Source organism: Magnolia sinica, chromosome 2 (genome assembly GCF_029962835.1).
Source record: "Magnolia sinica isolate HGM2019 chromosome 2, MsV1, whole genome shotgun sequence".
Taxonomy (NCBI): domain Eukaryota; kingdom Viridiplantae; phylum Streptophyta; class Magnoliopsida; order Magnoliales; family Magnoliaceae; genus Magnolia; species Magnolia sinica.
The window spans coordinates 27,278,687-27,292,692 of record NC_080574.1 but is presented as its reverse complement, the minus strand read 5'-3'; the positions used below and the strand labels follow the sequence as shown (position 1 = coordinate 27,292,692).

Here is a 14,006-nt window from a genome sequence, read left to right as displayed (position 1 = left end):
CTTTCTCATAATATTATAAAGCACCTCATTCATTAGACACAATTGAATGGATATATTAACTTTCTTGTCTAATGTTCCATTCTTCTTCTGATATAGTTTCTAGTTGCTTTTCAAGGAGAGCTTCGTCCAATCCTTGTTGAACTAGGATGTCGTTCATCTTAACTTTCCATGATTTAAAATTATTTTTACCGAAATACATCTCTACATCAAACTTCATGTTAGATGCCATTGATACTTTGCTTTCGGATTTGATCTGCTTTCCAACGTTAGTTTTAATACCACTTGTTGGGAACCGCGAAAGCACATAGAACTAAATCAAGAAAAGTACATGTAATTGCACAAATAAACCCAAACAAGAACAATCCAATTTTTTACGTGGAAAAACCCTTGTTAAAAAAAACCATGGCACAAAGCGATAAGTAATGCACTATGAAAGTAAAATTATAGCAGATAGATGATCTTACCGATTCGAGCAAGCCTTAAATCTCCTTCAAAGCCTAGCTATGCCCTTGAATCCTTAAGAACATTTTAGAAAGTCGTAATATACCTTAATCACCCCCTAATCCATATTACATCCGATATATATAGTCACAACCGAAGTAGGAAATAAATCTCGTACTTATACAACTCTGTGCACACACTCGATGGGACCTTCGATGGCATTGACAAACATCAAAGCCCCGTTGATCGCATTGAAGATTCTTCGATGCCATCAAATAACAACACTAAAACAGTCCAGTAGCTAACATGGATTTTTCATATTTTCTTAATGGGATCGAGCATCTGTCAATGGCATCGACATATGCTTAATGGCATTGAGTGGTCTGTCGATGGCATCGACAAACCCTATTACTGACAAAGTTAAGACATCAACAACAAGCAGTAGGTCAGCCATAGAAATAGGCCCATGAATTCAAGTGCTCTTTTATAAAGAGACGGAGCAAGATCTACTGACGGGGAGAGAGAGAGAGAGAGAGAGAGAGAGAGAGAGAGAGTTGTTGGAGTTTTGATGGAGAAGAGAGGGAGGTGTCTCCTCTACAGCCCCTTTTTATATAAAAAAAGTCGTTCGAGTCTTTTTGCTGGTAAATAAAATCCGCTCTTTTTGCTAGCAAATGAAAATGGGCAAAAGGTTGTAAATCATTTATAACCTGTAAATGATTTACAGGGAAAAAAGGGCCATCCAACCGCAAGTTAATTATAAATGATTTACTGGTAAATCATTTACAACTTGCCTCATTTACTACCATCCAAACACCCCTTACTACCATGATCTAATGTGAAATTCTTGACATACAATTTTAGTATAGAGTATTGAATAATACAATAGAGAACAAGGGATTTTCATTTGAGCCAGAACTAATACCAGTCATGAGAACATATGCATCGATTACCAAAATACCCACATCAAGGAGCGTTATAACTCAAATTACTATTAGGGGTCGTTTTAGAATTAAAATCCATATCCAACCTAAAGTATTGTGTTTGAAACCCTGGAATTTGGGGTCTGAAGTAAAGCCCACATTTCATTTCCTCTCTAAAAGCCAGCTCACAAAAAGGTCATTGACTGTCGTCTTCTTTGAAATTGCGCATGTAAGGAGAGAAGTAATGTCTCCTCTCCATACCTCCCAACAGCATCCAAATACAGTTTCTGGATCACATAAATTGAAAATTTAAGTTGCCAAACATTACTGACGGTATAAAAGTTCTGAGATTTCAATTCCTAATTTGGATTCTTAGTGAAAGTCCAAATCCAATTTTTCATAGAGATTCTCTAGTCCTTCTTATACAAGCAGTTGCCTGATTTTCATATGACAGTAAGATTAATCAAAGTTACTTTAACAAAGAACAATCGCTTTATTTCTATTTCCTTGTGTGCTTACACAGCTAGATGATACTAAATAAAAAGAAAAGAAAGAAAAGAAAAAAAAAACACACACAGATTGAGATACAGATTGATGAATTGAAAAACAGCACATAATCCACAACCGCTCCCCCTTTTTCTGTTCTCTGAGATATGGAAAGATGCAGCCTTCAAATTCACTAATCTATACCCCATGAATATATAATAATTACTACAAGAGTCCTACCTAGAACAAGTATCTTTTGGAGACCTGTTACTTTTTATAGAGCAACACTGTGTCATTTTATTCAAAACAACTTCCCTAAATATACTCTAAAACCCTTCGACCTCTTTCTTTCTCTTCTCTTCTATCTGTCTTTCTACCGACGACAAACAACACCGCGGCCATTGGTCATCTTGCTGGTGCAGTCCATGGTGTTTGTTGGGTCCAAGGCCAATGACTCCACTGCAGTCTGATCATCCCGGGAGAAAATGCAGTACTTGCAATCCGGGGACAGTAGCGAGGACGTCTGGTACTTATGTTCTCCACCCATGATCGGCATCGACACGCCCCGCTTGACTGGATTCTGGAAGTCCGGTCGGTACGTCTGGCCCAGCACACCTTCAACCCTCTCAGAGAGATCAAAGAACCTGAACTGCACCTCCAAGTGGGCAAAGCAGTCGTTGGCCGGGATCTGATAGTTGTGGATGCGGTCATCCTCTTCCGTTATTGGGACAACACTAATGGAGATCTCAACGATGTTTGGTAGTGTGACTGTTACACTGTTGGACCTTGCGGTACGCTCAACGATCAAGCGGCTATCTGGGGCAGCCCATGTAGAGAGATGGCCTTCATCGATGACGACTGGCTTGTCATCATAGGTGAAGTGGAGCTGATCGACAGCGTCGTCCCACTTCGCTACCTTGTTAGCTGCCAAGGTGAATGAGTGGGAGTTGAACATGAGACCCAGGGCTTGAATCCATGTGTTATCACGAGACCTTCCTTCCGGTCGTCGTCCGATGAAGCGGGCATTGATCTGAAGGTTTGAGTCTGAAACCAAGCTGAAGTGCTGGTTGGATTTTCCATGGAAATAGAACACCAACCCGTCTCCTCCCACGAACCTTGGATCGTAACAGGCAGCCCCCATTCCTTCGCAGTTGGGTTTTCTATCTGCAAAAAACCATATTAGTTAAAGAGTAAGCTCTTAGTAGTCACAAATGAACATGGTTTTAAGACTCGAACAATTCCAACACGACCCGTCTGAGTCAAGATCGGCCGAGTCACTGAGTCTTAAAGCAACGCAAATGAAATATTAATATCATCAAAAGCAAAAGGAAAAACATGGAAAAACATGAATATTTCATGGCATTCTTACTGTTATGTAGTACTTTTGATATTTGTTCCATGCAATGAATCATATGTTAATTTACTAGATGGGCCAAATGCAGTTATCGAACCGGACCGTCCATTAGAACGGCCACCTCTCATAGATTTAGTTACTCAGACTAGGATTGTTACTCACTCTTGCAAACCCCTTCACATTTGGGAGACTTGCAGTCAATGAAGCAAGCCTTGGCCGTGGGGTCAGCTGGCTTGAACTCGGGGCACTGTTTCGGGCATTTGATCTCTTTCTCATAGCATGGGCTCGTTCTGTTTCTGCAGTGGTACGACTGTGGGGGGAACGGCTTCCCAGCCACCTCGAATGGCGGTGGCGGGGCCGGTCCCAATCCTGGGGTGGGCCCATAGCCAGCGCCATGGATGGTGATCAAGGAAGATATGAGGAGAAGAACAAGGAAGGGAGTGTGAGTGTTCATGGCCATGTTGTAGTGTCCTACTCCACACACACACACACACACTCTAACAGAGGATGGACGAAGACATTACTCAAACATCTATTTATAACTTCGATTGATAGGAATTTGGGTGTTTTTTTTTTCTATATAATATATGAAATTCAACGGTCAGATTTGTCTTAATTGCAATCGGTAATTGAATCTAGATTTGTATATATTTTTCCTTAGTTCTTATTTCATTGGAATGTGAGAGTAGTTTTGGAAGAATCTAATGTACCAGTTCTTTTATTCTTCCTGAACTGAGCACATGCAGTGCACGTGAGTGTAGGTTACCTAGGAAGGAAGAACATGGGTGTAATAAGTACATCCACACGTGGGAATGCTGCACATGTTTGAGATTGAGGTATACATCACTACTTCGTTTTTCTGGTCTTTCATTCCGCAGCTGGGCCACATGGACAGCTTTTAAATGATTTTTCTATTTTAAAAAAATAAAATAAAATCGTTTTGTACGCTTGTTACAAAAAAGAAATTGTTTCCCACATTGTGGGGCATCCACAGGGTGGCCCATCTGATGAATCGGACGTTAGAGATTGATCAACCAATCTGATATTGGGACCGTGACATAGATACTGCAAGTTTCGAATTTAGTAGGTTTGATTTATGCCACGTGTAGAATTTCTGGGTGGCCGCACATCAAGCGCCATAAGGTGCCAGTGGATCACATGACACACCTATTTACAATTCAGTACGGGTAACGTACCGTGGAATCTATCTTACTCTTATTCAAGAGGTCCCCTTTTTTTCCATCTTCCTACTAACACATGTGGCTCCATCGGGCCCACATGTAGAGATGGTCTGATGATCGTAACTGTTGGGTGTGTGGGTGTGGGTGTGAATGTGAATAATTAAAGAGAATTTTATGACTGTTGCTACAAGTACTCCACTGTCAATGATCAATCTCATTGCAAGTTGCAAGTCCGAAGAGGGGAAGCGGATTCCGTACCGAGTAACTCAGTACCCTAAGGGCCCGTTTGGCCGGTCGGATTGGAAGGGATTGGATGGTATTGGAAGGGATTGGAAGTCAAATCCTGAGATTAGCCTGGCGTGCCAAACAAGAGTCGGTGATCTGATCCCAATCCCAAGTATCTCAAGACAATCCGCTGACATCACCATCATTACATTTAAATCCCATCAAATCCACCCTAATCCTTCAACTTTGCCTGCGACGTGTTTGGTTTGAGGGATTAGATGGGATGAGAAAGTTTAAAACCGGGATTGGCCGGGCGCGCCAAACAGACTGGATATAGCAATCCAGGGATATATCAATCCCCTGGATCTCCAGACAATCCACCGACAACACCATTATTACCTAGAAATCCATGCCATCCACCCTAATACCATTCAAACCCTTCCAATCCACCCGGCCAAACGGGCCCTAAGCGTACTGAGTAAACTCTTTGGGGTCTACCGTGATTTATGTATTTTATCCACTCCGTTCATCCATTTTAAAAGATAATTCTAAGGCTTGAGACAAAAAATAAAGTATATACAAAGCTCAATTGGACCTCACCATGGGAAACAGTGTGAATTGAAATTCTACCGTTGAAAAACTTTTGGGAGTCACGTAGGTTTTGGATCAAGCTATTATTTGATTTTTCCGTTCATCCATGTCTTTTTGATCGAATGAACAGGTTGGATGACAAATAAACATCACCGTTGGCCCTATCAAGATTTCAACGGTGTAAGTCATTATTCCCACTGTTCCTATAGTGTGTTCCACTTGATATTTTTATATAATTAAATTTTTGGTCTCCACAACTAAAATGAGCTGGAGAATTGGATGGACGGTGTGGATATACCATATACATTCAAAGTAATCCCAAGTGAGTGTACTCATAATGATAAAAGCCTACCGAGTAACTCAGTATGCAATCGAAGAAGGGAGGAGGGTTGCACTCCTTGCCAGTTCCAAGCGCAAAATAATGAAAGGCTGTGTTAGGTTGGCAGCAGGTGTCAAACTTTGGCCGTGACATTTCTAAAAGGTCCTAATGATTTAGTACAAAGAGGCTTACAAAAGATGTGGACGAAGATAGTAAGAAAATATTTCATGATCAATAGATCAATTAAACATATGAAATGTAGTAAGAAAATATTTCATGATCAATGGATCAATTAAACATATGAAATGTAGATTGCTTGCCAATAATAATATGGGTTGTTAATTTTTTTTTAATAATTATGATATAATTTAATAAAAGAACAGCATGTGAACTCGTTAAATGTAGATTCCACAGTCAGAAGGGCAAAGGCATTTTTAGTCAAGGGAAATTTTTATTTTTCACATTAGGTCTATATTTGATAATGATCAAATGACACTCTTTTATTAGAATTGGTCATTTTCAGCCCTCAGTTGTAGGCAATCTAACGGCCTCTCTCATTGAACTAGCGCGACCATAACGAGCTAAGTGGGACCTTGACCATAGGGCATACCTTGATCTATGCATTTATCCATGCCATCCATCTGTTATGTGTCCTTATTTTAGGGCATGCTCCCAAAAATGAAGTAGAAACAAATTTTAGGCAGACCACACCACAAGAAACAGCAGTCATTGAATGCCCACTGTTAAAAACTTTCTATGATCCACCGTAATGTTTATGGACCATCAAACCTGTTGCTAAGGGCACACAGACTTGGATGAACTGGAATATATATATATCAACATGATCCAAAACTTTTTTAGCTCAAAAAAGTTTTTTAATGGTCAATATTCATCGTTTCCTGTGGTGTGGTCCACCTGAAATTTCTATCTCCTTCGTTCTTAGGACTATGCCATATATAAAATAATCTAGCAAAACAGATGAGAAGGACAGCGTGGATATACAGTGCATACGTTGAGGTGGACCCTGCAATCAGGTCCACTGACATCACTGGTTCCGAGCTTCAGCCAAGACCCTCTCTCATTGAACATTGATGGTGGGCCATTCAAAATAGTTGCCAGAGGATAGACGGTTCCAGTGCAAGTATTACGAAAAATAGTGACTAATTTTCCAATAAGCTCTGCACCAAATCGATCTGAAACGGGCCACTGCCCACCGTGACGTTGGTGAGAAATATACTTACTATTATTATTAATGGGTTAGCTTATTAGTACACACCCCACTGTTAGCCACCCCACTAGTGAAACTGGCCGCGCGGTGATGTGGGTGAGAAATGTACCCTTTTTTAAAAATTTTTATTGGGTTAACTTATTAGTATACACCCCACTTTAGCCACCCTGCCTAGGGAGCTGATACCAAGACTTCAGTGTTGAAACTATCTTCACTTAGTTTACCACTTGAGCCATGGATCTGGGTGTTAGTGAGAAATACCACTGGTTATTTGTTTTGTTAGCTTACGTCTGGACATGTGCCCAAAATCGAGACAGATCCAAAACTTGAGCGGCCATGTCACAGGAAAAGCTAGAGAGGGAAATGCTCAATGGTGAAACCTTTCTAGATGCACTGCGATATTCATATGATTTAAAAATACAGAAAGGCTTATTTTCAACTGTGGGTGTTCATTTTCTATTGTTTCTTGTTATATAGCTCACTTAAATTCTGGATCTACCTCATTTTTTAGGCTCATGCTCTAACATTAGTGGGCAAAACTGGTCGACCAGGTGAATGGATTAGGCTCCAACTAGCTTCCAACTGGGTCCATTGCAGTGTTTATACTTTATACAGCAGACTATCAGGTGTACCTTCACTTAAATTTGAAGGCTTTTGGATGTTGTTCATTGCTTTCTAAGTTTGTGGGCAACTCGCTAATTAGATCAGCCTGATTACTGTAGATCTCATTTTTCGCGGGAGAGCGATCATACCGGACTGGTTGGATCTCATACAAACACCATGGTGGCACTTCAATCATCCATTGTCCAGACACTGATTGGATTGATAGGCTCATCCAACGGGTGCATTTTTTAGCGTATGCTCCATCCAAGATGAGGGACATAAATTTGACGGCCAGGATTAGTTTTCATGTGTGCCTCTTGTAGCTTGGATGTGAGACAGTGTACACACAAAAGCCAGGAAATTCGGGTTGGTGAGGCTTGATCCAAGATCAACGCCTTTGTTTTCTCTCGAGCCATTTACAATTAAAATAAACAAGATCCAATCTCTCGAAATAAAAGCTTATCAAAACATGAGTTTTTCTAAAACAGATCTCTAGACGGAGACATCTCACCCGTTTCCGCGCTTAAGAGGCGGAGAAATTTACGAATGTGGACCCCACCTTTTATCCAGCGGTTTCTTTGAAGCAATACAAACTTAGAATACGCACTTGGACCTCCTCGTACGGAGTTGGAATTTCAGGACGAAAATACCCCTGCCTTCCTTTCGAAGATCGAGCGCTGACGCTCCTCCAACCGAGAGTTGTGCGAACGGCTCAAAAGAGATCAAAGTTACATGGCCCCACAGCTATGTATTTATTATATCCACAACGTTCATCCATATTTCGAGATCATTTCGGAGCATTATCCCAAAAAAAAATTCATATCCAAAGATCAACTGGACCACACCACAAAGACCAGCGGGAAAATTGATTTTCACCGTTAAAAATTTTGTAGAGCCCACCATAGCATTTATTTTCCATCCAATCCATTCATAAGGTCACAAAGGCCTGAATGAAGAGGGGAAAAAAAATTCATAATGATCCAAAACATCTGTAACCCCTAAAAGGGTTTCAATGGTAGACGTTCAATTCCCCACTGCCTTTTACAGTGTGGTCCACTTGATAGCTAGATCTATCTTATTTTTCTTCTCAAGCTTTAATATGAGCTCACCAAATAGATGGACGGTTTGGATATAACATAGACCTCATGATGGGACCCACAAAAGTAACATTAAAAAAATAAAATAAAATTTGCTACAGACTACCGCAGCACTACCGCCGGTTCGGCGGCAGCTTGCCGCCGAACTGGCGGTAGTGCCGCGACAGTCCGGCATTTTTTTTTTTTTTACATGGAGAATTTTTTCTCCCTTACATTTTTCTCTAATACATAATTAAGTAAATCTGTATATATAAGTATATAAAAATATTTTTCTATCTTTTAATTTATTTCTTTGTCTATTTATTTAACAAGCATATCTCCTAAACTAGAATGATTTACTTAACGTACCACATATGATTTTGGGGTAGGAGAAGCTAATTTAGCCAACCAACCTAATTTTTCAAGATTCCATCGGGTCGATGGTCGAAATTCCATTTCATTCAGTTCGTGGTCAATTTCAATCACTTCGCGGTTAAACTGGAAATTTAGCGGGGCAAATATGAAATTGAGCAAGACAAACATGAAATTGAGTGGGGAAAACTAGAAATTTAACGGGTAAAACATGAAATTGATCAAGGCAAATATGAAATTAGGGCTGAAAGTCGGGTCGGTTAGTTCAGGTTGATGTTCAACCCTAACCCAACCCAAGGTTCCTATACCTAAACTTTGACCCAACCCAACCCAATCTTGGGTTGGGAATTCTCAACCCAAGCCGAACCCAAGAGGGCTCGATGTGTTGATTGGGTTGGTTGGGTGTATACAGGCTAATATTTTTGTTATTACATTAGTTTATTATATTTCAATATAGGACTTATTTTTTGTATCGATGATTTTATTAATTATATATGTGATTATTCATCATAAAGAACTTCATTTTTTTTCTTTAAAAAACCAAGCTAAAATATAGGACTACTCCTTTAAAAAGTCATGTAGCATAGCACGTAATCTATTTGGGAGAGAGAAATCCGACATATCTTGTTAGCTTGAGTCCTTGAAAATGACGTGGACAAATGAGACCCGACATCACTAGTGTACCTTCTACACAAACAATCCACACTCAATTATAATTTATAAGTAAGTAATATATTGATTGGGTTTGGGTTGGGTCAGGCAACCTGAGACCTTAACCCAAGCTCAACTTAAGTTTTATCGAGTTGGTGTTTGTATAGCCCAAGCTTGAGATTGGACCTGATATATCCTACCCGAGCCTAACCCAATGTTAGGTCGGTCACAGGTAAGTCGGGTTGAACCCGCCCAACTTTCAGCTGTACATGAAATTGAGCAGGGCAAACTAGAAATTCAGAGGGGTAAACGTGAAATTAAACGAGGGAAACTAGAAAATCAGCTGGGTAAACTAGAAAATCAGCAAGGCAAATTAGAAAATCAGCAGGGCAAACTAGGAAATCAGCGGGGCAAACATGAAAATCAGCGGGGCAAACTATGAAAATCAGCGGGGCAAACTATGAAATCAGCAGGGCAAACTAGAAAATCAGCGAGGCAAACTATGAAATCAGCGGGGCAAACTATGAAATCAGCGGGGCAAACTAGAAAATCAGTGGGGCAAACATGAAAATCAGTGGGGCAAACTAGAAAATCAGCGGGACAAACTATGAAATCAGTGGGGTAAACTATCACGCCCCGAACTCGGAAACCGGGATCACAAAATTCCCGATCGCCGAATCCGGCGCCGATAGCCTCCGTAGAACCCCATTTTCGGATCCCGACACCCATTCACCAGGTTCCGATCCTGGGATACTACAAGGAGGGTTTCAAATCATCAGTTTGATTCATAATGAGCATAACAAAAGCATAACCCACAAACAATAACCACAAGAACACCACCACAAAATCCACTATGATCAAAAACTTTTTAGTACAATGCAAAAGAAAGGGAAAATACAATGTAACAAAACAAGCAAAACTCCAGAAGCTCGGCTGCACGCTCCAACTACAGCGAGACTATGGCTGTGACTGCGTCCTGGCGTCACCTGCACGCATCAATCATGCATAAGCTTATAGAAAGCTTAGAGGGTGGTGTAAGTATGTGCGCAATATAAGCGTGCTCAAAATGCAAGGTAAGAGTAATTAGGAATCATGGTGATGAGCACATGAATGCAATCAGCCGTACCAAGGCTATGCGGTGCAAGATATGAATGCTATCGGCCATAACATAGCCATGCGATGCGAGATGCAACTCAAGCATGCCAATCCTCAACATGTATCAGTACAGTTCTCATTCTGGATAATCACCGGGGTTCAATACACTCCAAATGACACTGTCGCTCTCCTAGCCGCACAGTCCAAGTGAGCGTAAGAAACCTCACTATCCGCCTGGCCAATAGTCTGCCAATACCTATCCGGCACGTCGATAGCGGACCCATTCGCGAGCTGGTCAAACTCAGCCTAGTATTGCCCCCTACCCTAGGGCGAGTAAGGCCACACTCCTTTCCAACCGACCACGATACAGTGGGAGACGCGGCCTCCTGGTATTCGGCCCTCATGCGCTCATATATCCACTCGGTCTCGACGTTGGAGTCATCCTTTGGTACCATCGGGTTTAGGAATTTTCACCCAGGGACATCTATGGCGCCCGTATGCTAGAACCAAATATTTTCGGTATCCAATCCTGCCATCCACGATGTGTCTGTGGAGGCTATGACCCTGATGTCGCTAGGGCATACAGTAACTACAATCACACAAATGCAAGTGCATGAATCACACTATCAGTCATGCAACAGTCCTGCATGTACCATGCACTTATATGGGGCAACTCCGCCTATCAGGGAGCCCATAAACAGTCTGCCCGAAGGCATATGCTATGATCGGTCACTCCTCACATCAGGCATACATATGATGCGAATGATCATGGGTCATGGATCTATACTAAACGTATATAAAGAGATGGGCTCTGTGCATACGGAGATGGGCCTAGACGGCCTACTTACCACAAGTATGGGCCTATCGGTGGGCCTTGGGGAGAGTTATAATGCGGACATTTAACCAACATTATCAATGTGGACGTCAAACCAGCATTGCTCCCAAGGTGTGGCTCATTATAAGTGTCAATACATATGCTATGGTGGAGTTACACTACAAGGGACATTATGTTCATCCTATTGGGCCTCGACGCATGGGCCTCTAACACATCAAATGGCCTCATACATGGGTCTCACATATACATATCAAGGTGGGCCTCAATGACGGGCCACAAATGCATCAAGATGGGTTTAGTCACATGGGCCTTGCATTCGTCAAGTGGGCCACACCAGTGGGCCTTGTATACATTACAATGGGCCTCATAGCATGGTCTAAAAAAAAATTTCCAAATGATTGGACGGGTTGGATGAAACACATGCATCATGGTGGGGCCCACTCTAATGGAGGGTGTGGTTTTCGATACATACATAAGTGGGTCCCATGTGGGGCCTACCATAATGTTTATTTTCCATCCATTCCATTGACAAGGTCACTTGGACTTGGGGCCCACGGTAATATTTATTTTCCACCCAACCTGAGCCCAATGTAAGGTTTAATTGCCATCCAACCATTCATAAGGTCACTTGGACCAGGTAGGGCCCAATGTAATATTTATTTGCCATCTAATTTATTCATAAGGTCATGTGGACCTTGAGTAGGGCCCATAGTGACATTTATATGCCATCCAACTGTTGAGGAGGTCACGTGGGCTTGGATAGGGCCCACTGTAATATTTATTTTCTGTCCAAATGGGCCGAGGTCACGTGGGCCTGGATAGCGCCCACTGTAATACTTATTTTCCGTCCAAATGGGCCCGCTGTAACGTTTATTTTACATCCAACTGACCATAAGGTCACAGTCAGGGGCCCACCGCGATGTGGTCCATAGATCTAGACCACTCATTGGGTGCGTCCCACTTGGCTGACCGTTCAGACCAAGTTTCAGCTTCATCCAAATTTCAGGTGGGCCCCACCAAGTGTTTTTATATGTTTAGGTATGTCTTCACATGATTTTAAATGGTATGGCCCGCCTGAGTTCCGTTTATGGCTGATTTTTGGGGTGGACGGCTAGTCCATGGGGACCCATCAAATGCACGGTGTAGATTGTCGAAACGCATCAAAGTGGGGCCCATAGCTGGGGCCATGACCCCCAGCCCGCCCGTCCGTCCGTCAGCGGCAGCGCAGCCGCAGGCGCTGCCTGCGTCTTCTGACAGCAGCAGCAGCGCTGCTGCTTCTGCTTCCTTTTTTTTCGGGTTTTTCTGTGGTTTTCCACAGGTGGGGTCCACATCGAGGAAATCTGTTCCGTCCATTGCATTCCCCCGCTCGATACAGTCAAATAGAGTCCAATATACGGCCTGTTTCTGGCGAATAAAAAGATCCAGTGGTTTTCAATGGTAAACACTACCGTTTCCTATGATATGGCCCACCAAGAAAAGGGATCGTATTCATTTTTCGGCTCAACGCCTAAAATGACCAGGGGAACGAAATGGACGGCTTGGATTATGCATGTACATCAAAGTGGGGCCTGCATGAGAGGTCCACCACTTCTTTCTCTCTCTCTTTTTAAAAAAAAAAAAAAAACACACAGCCATGCCAATTAACACTTTACGTTGCCAACGTCCAGCGTCCCTGGACGCTGGACGACTTGCATAATCACATCATTGTGGTGGGTCCCACATGGACATGGCCCACCAATATGTATACATATACATATAATATATATCTTATATTATATATATATATATGTAATATTTTATATAATATATATATATATAATATATATAATGTGATATGTATTTTATATATATATATATATATATATATAAAGATGCATTGGGCCCATCCAAACAGTGGATGGTGTGGATCATCACCTGTAATAGAGTGGGCCACACCGTCTGATGTAGATGGACGGGGTAGATGTAACACATATTGGTGGGATCCACACCATTACAAAGAAAGAGAGAGATAGAGAGAGATATACGGTGAGATAGAGGAACCCCGCCACTATGAGCCCTCTTGATTAAATCACATACATCCAAATGGGTCCCACCAACAAGTGGGCCCTAAAATTTAAAATAATGGCAAATCACCCACCTTATCTTCCTTCTTCTTGGTCCCTTAGACTTCAATGCTCCTTAGCTTCAACTTTGATGGAGGTTGATGGAAGATTGATAGTGTGGATGAAAGATGAGAGGGTGGGCCACACTTGTTATTTGGGAGAGAGCTTGGATATTGGAGCTCTCATGAGATTTGGAAAATTGCTAGGGAATGAGAGGGAGAGATAGAAATAATGGATGAAGGAATGGGTGGAGTGGTGGTTGTAAGAAAGGGAGTGATGAGAGGTAAGGCTTAGTTTGAAATTGGTGGAGAAGAGAGATAGTTGTGGTTGAAAATGAGAAAAAGAGGAATGGTGAGGTGGAAAGAGAGTAGACTTTTGAAAAAGGAGGGAATGGGTTGATGTACTTGAGGTAAGGCTTGCATTAATAGTTGATTGATGGGACTAATTGTAGAGATTCCCTCGAAATCTGCAACGCGCGATGTTTCTTCGAAATAAACGCAGATCGGCATCTTCTTGCCTGGGTATCG

At 41.9% G+C, this 14,006-nt stretch overlaps 1 protein-coding gene across 1 annotated transcript; it reads right to left on the bottom strand.

Annotated features, from left to right (window-relative positions):
* Window positions 1-1,634: 1,634 nt before the first annotated feature.
* Window positions 1,635-3,694, bottom strand: LOC131228010 (uncharacterized). The gene is made up of 2 exons (XM_058223827.1): window positions 3,364-3,694; window positions 1,635-3,011 (listed from the first exon to the last, which is right to left on the bottom strand). Exons 1-2 carry the CDS (start codon window positions 3,659-3,661, stop codon window positions 2,221-2,223), a joined length of 1,089 nt encoding a protein of 362 aa, XP_058079810.1. The 5' UTR covers window positions 3,662-3,694; the 3' UTR covers window positions 1,635-2,220.
* Window positions 3,695-14,006: the final 10,312 nt, after the last annotated feature.

Excerpts from the sequence above, each read along its gene's own strand:
- LOC131228010 (XM_058223827.1), bottom strand. The coding sequence starts at position 3,661 with ATGGCCATGAACACTCACACTCCCTTCCTTGTTCTTCTCCTCATATCT. Across the intron at positions 3,012-3,363 it reads ATGTGAAGGGGTTTGCAAGA|ATAGAAAACCCAACTGCGAA; the intron begins GTGAGTAACAAT and ends GGTTTTTTGCAG.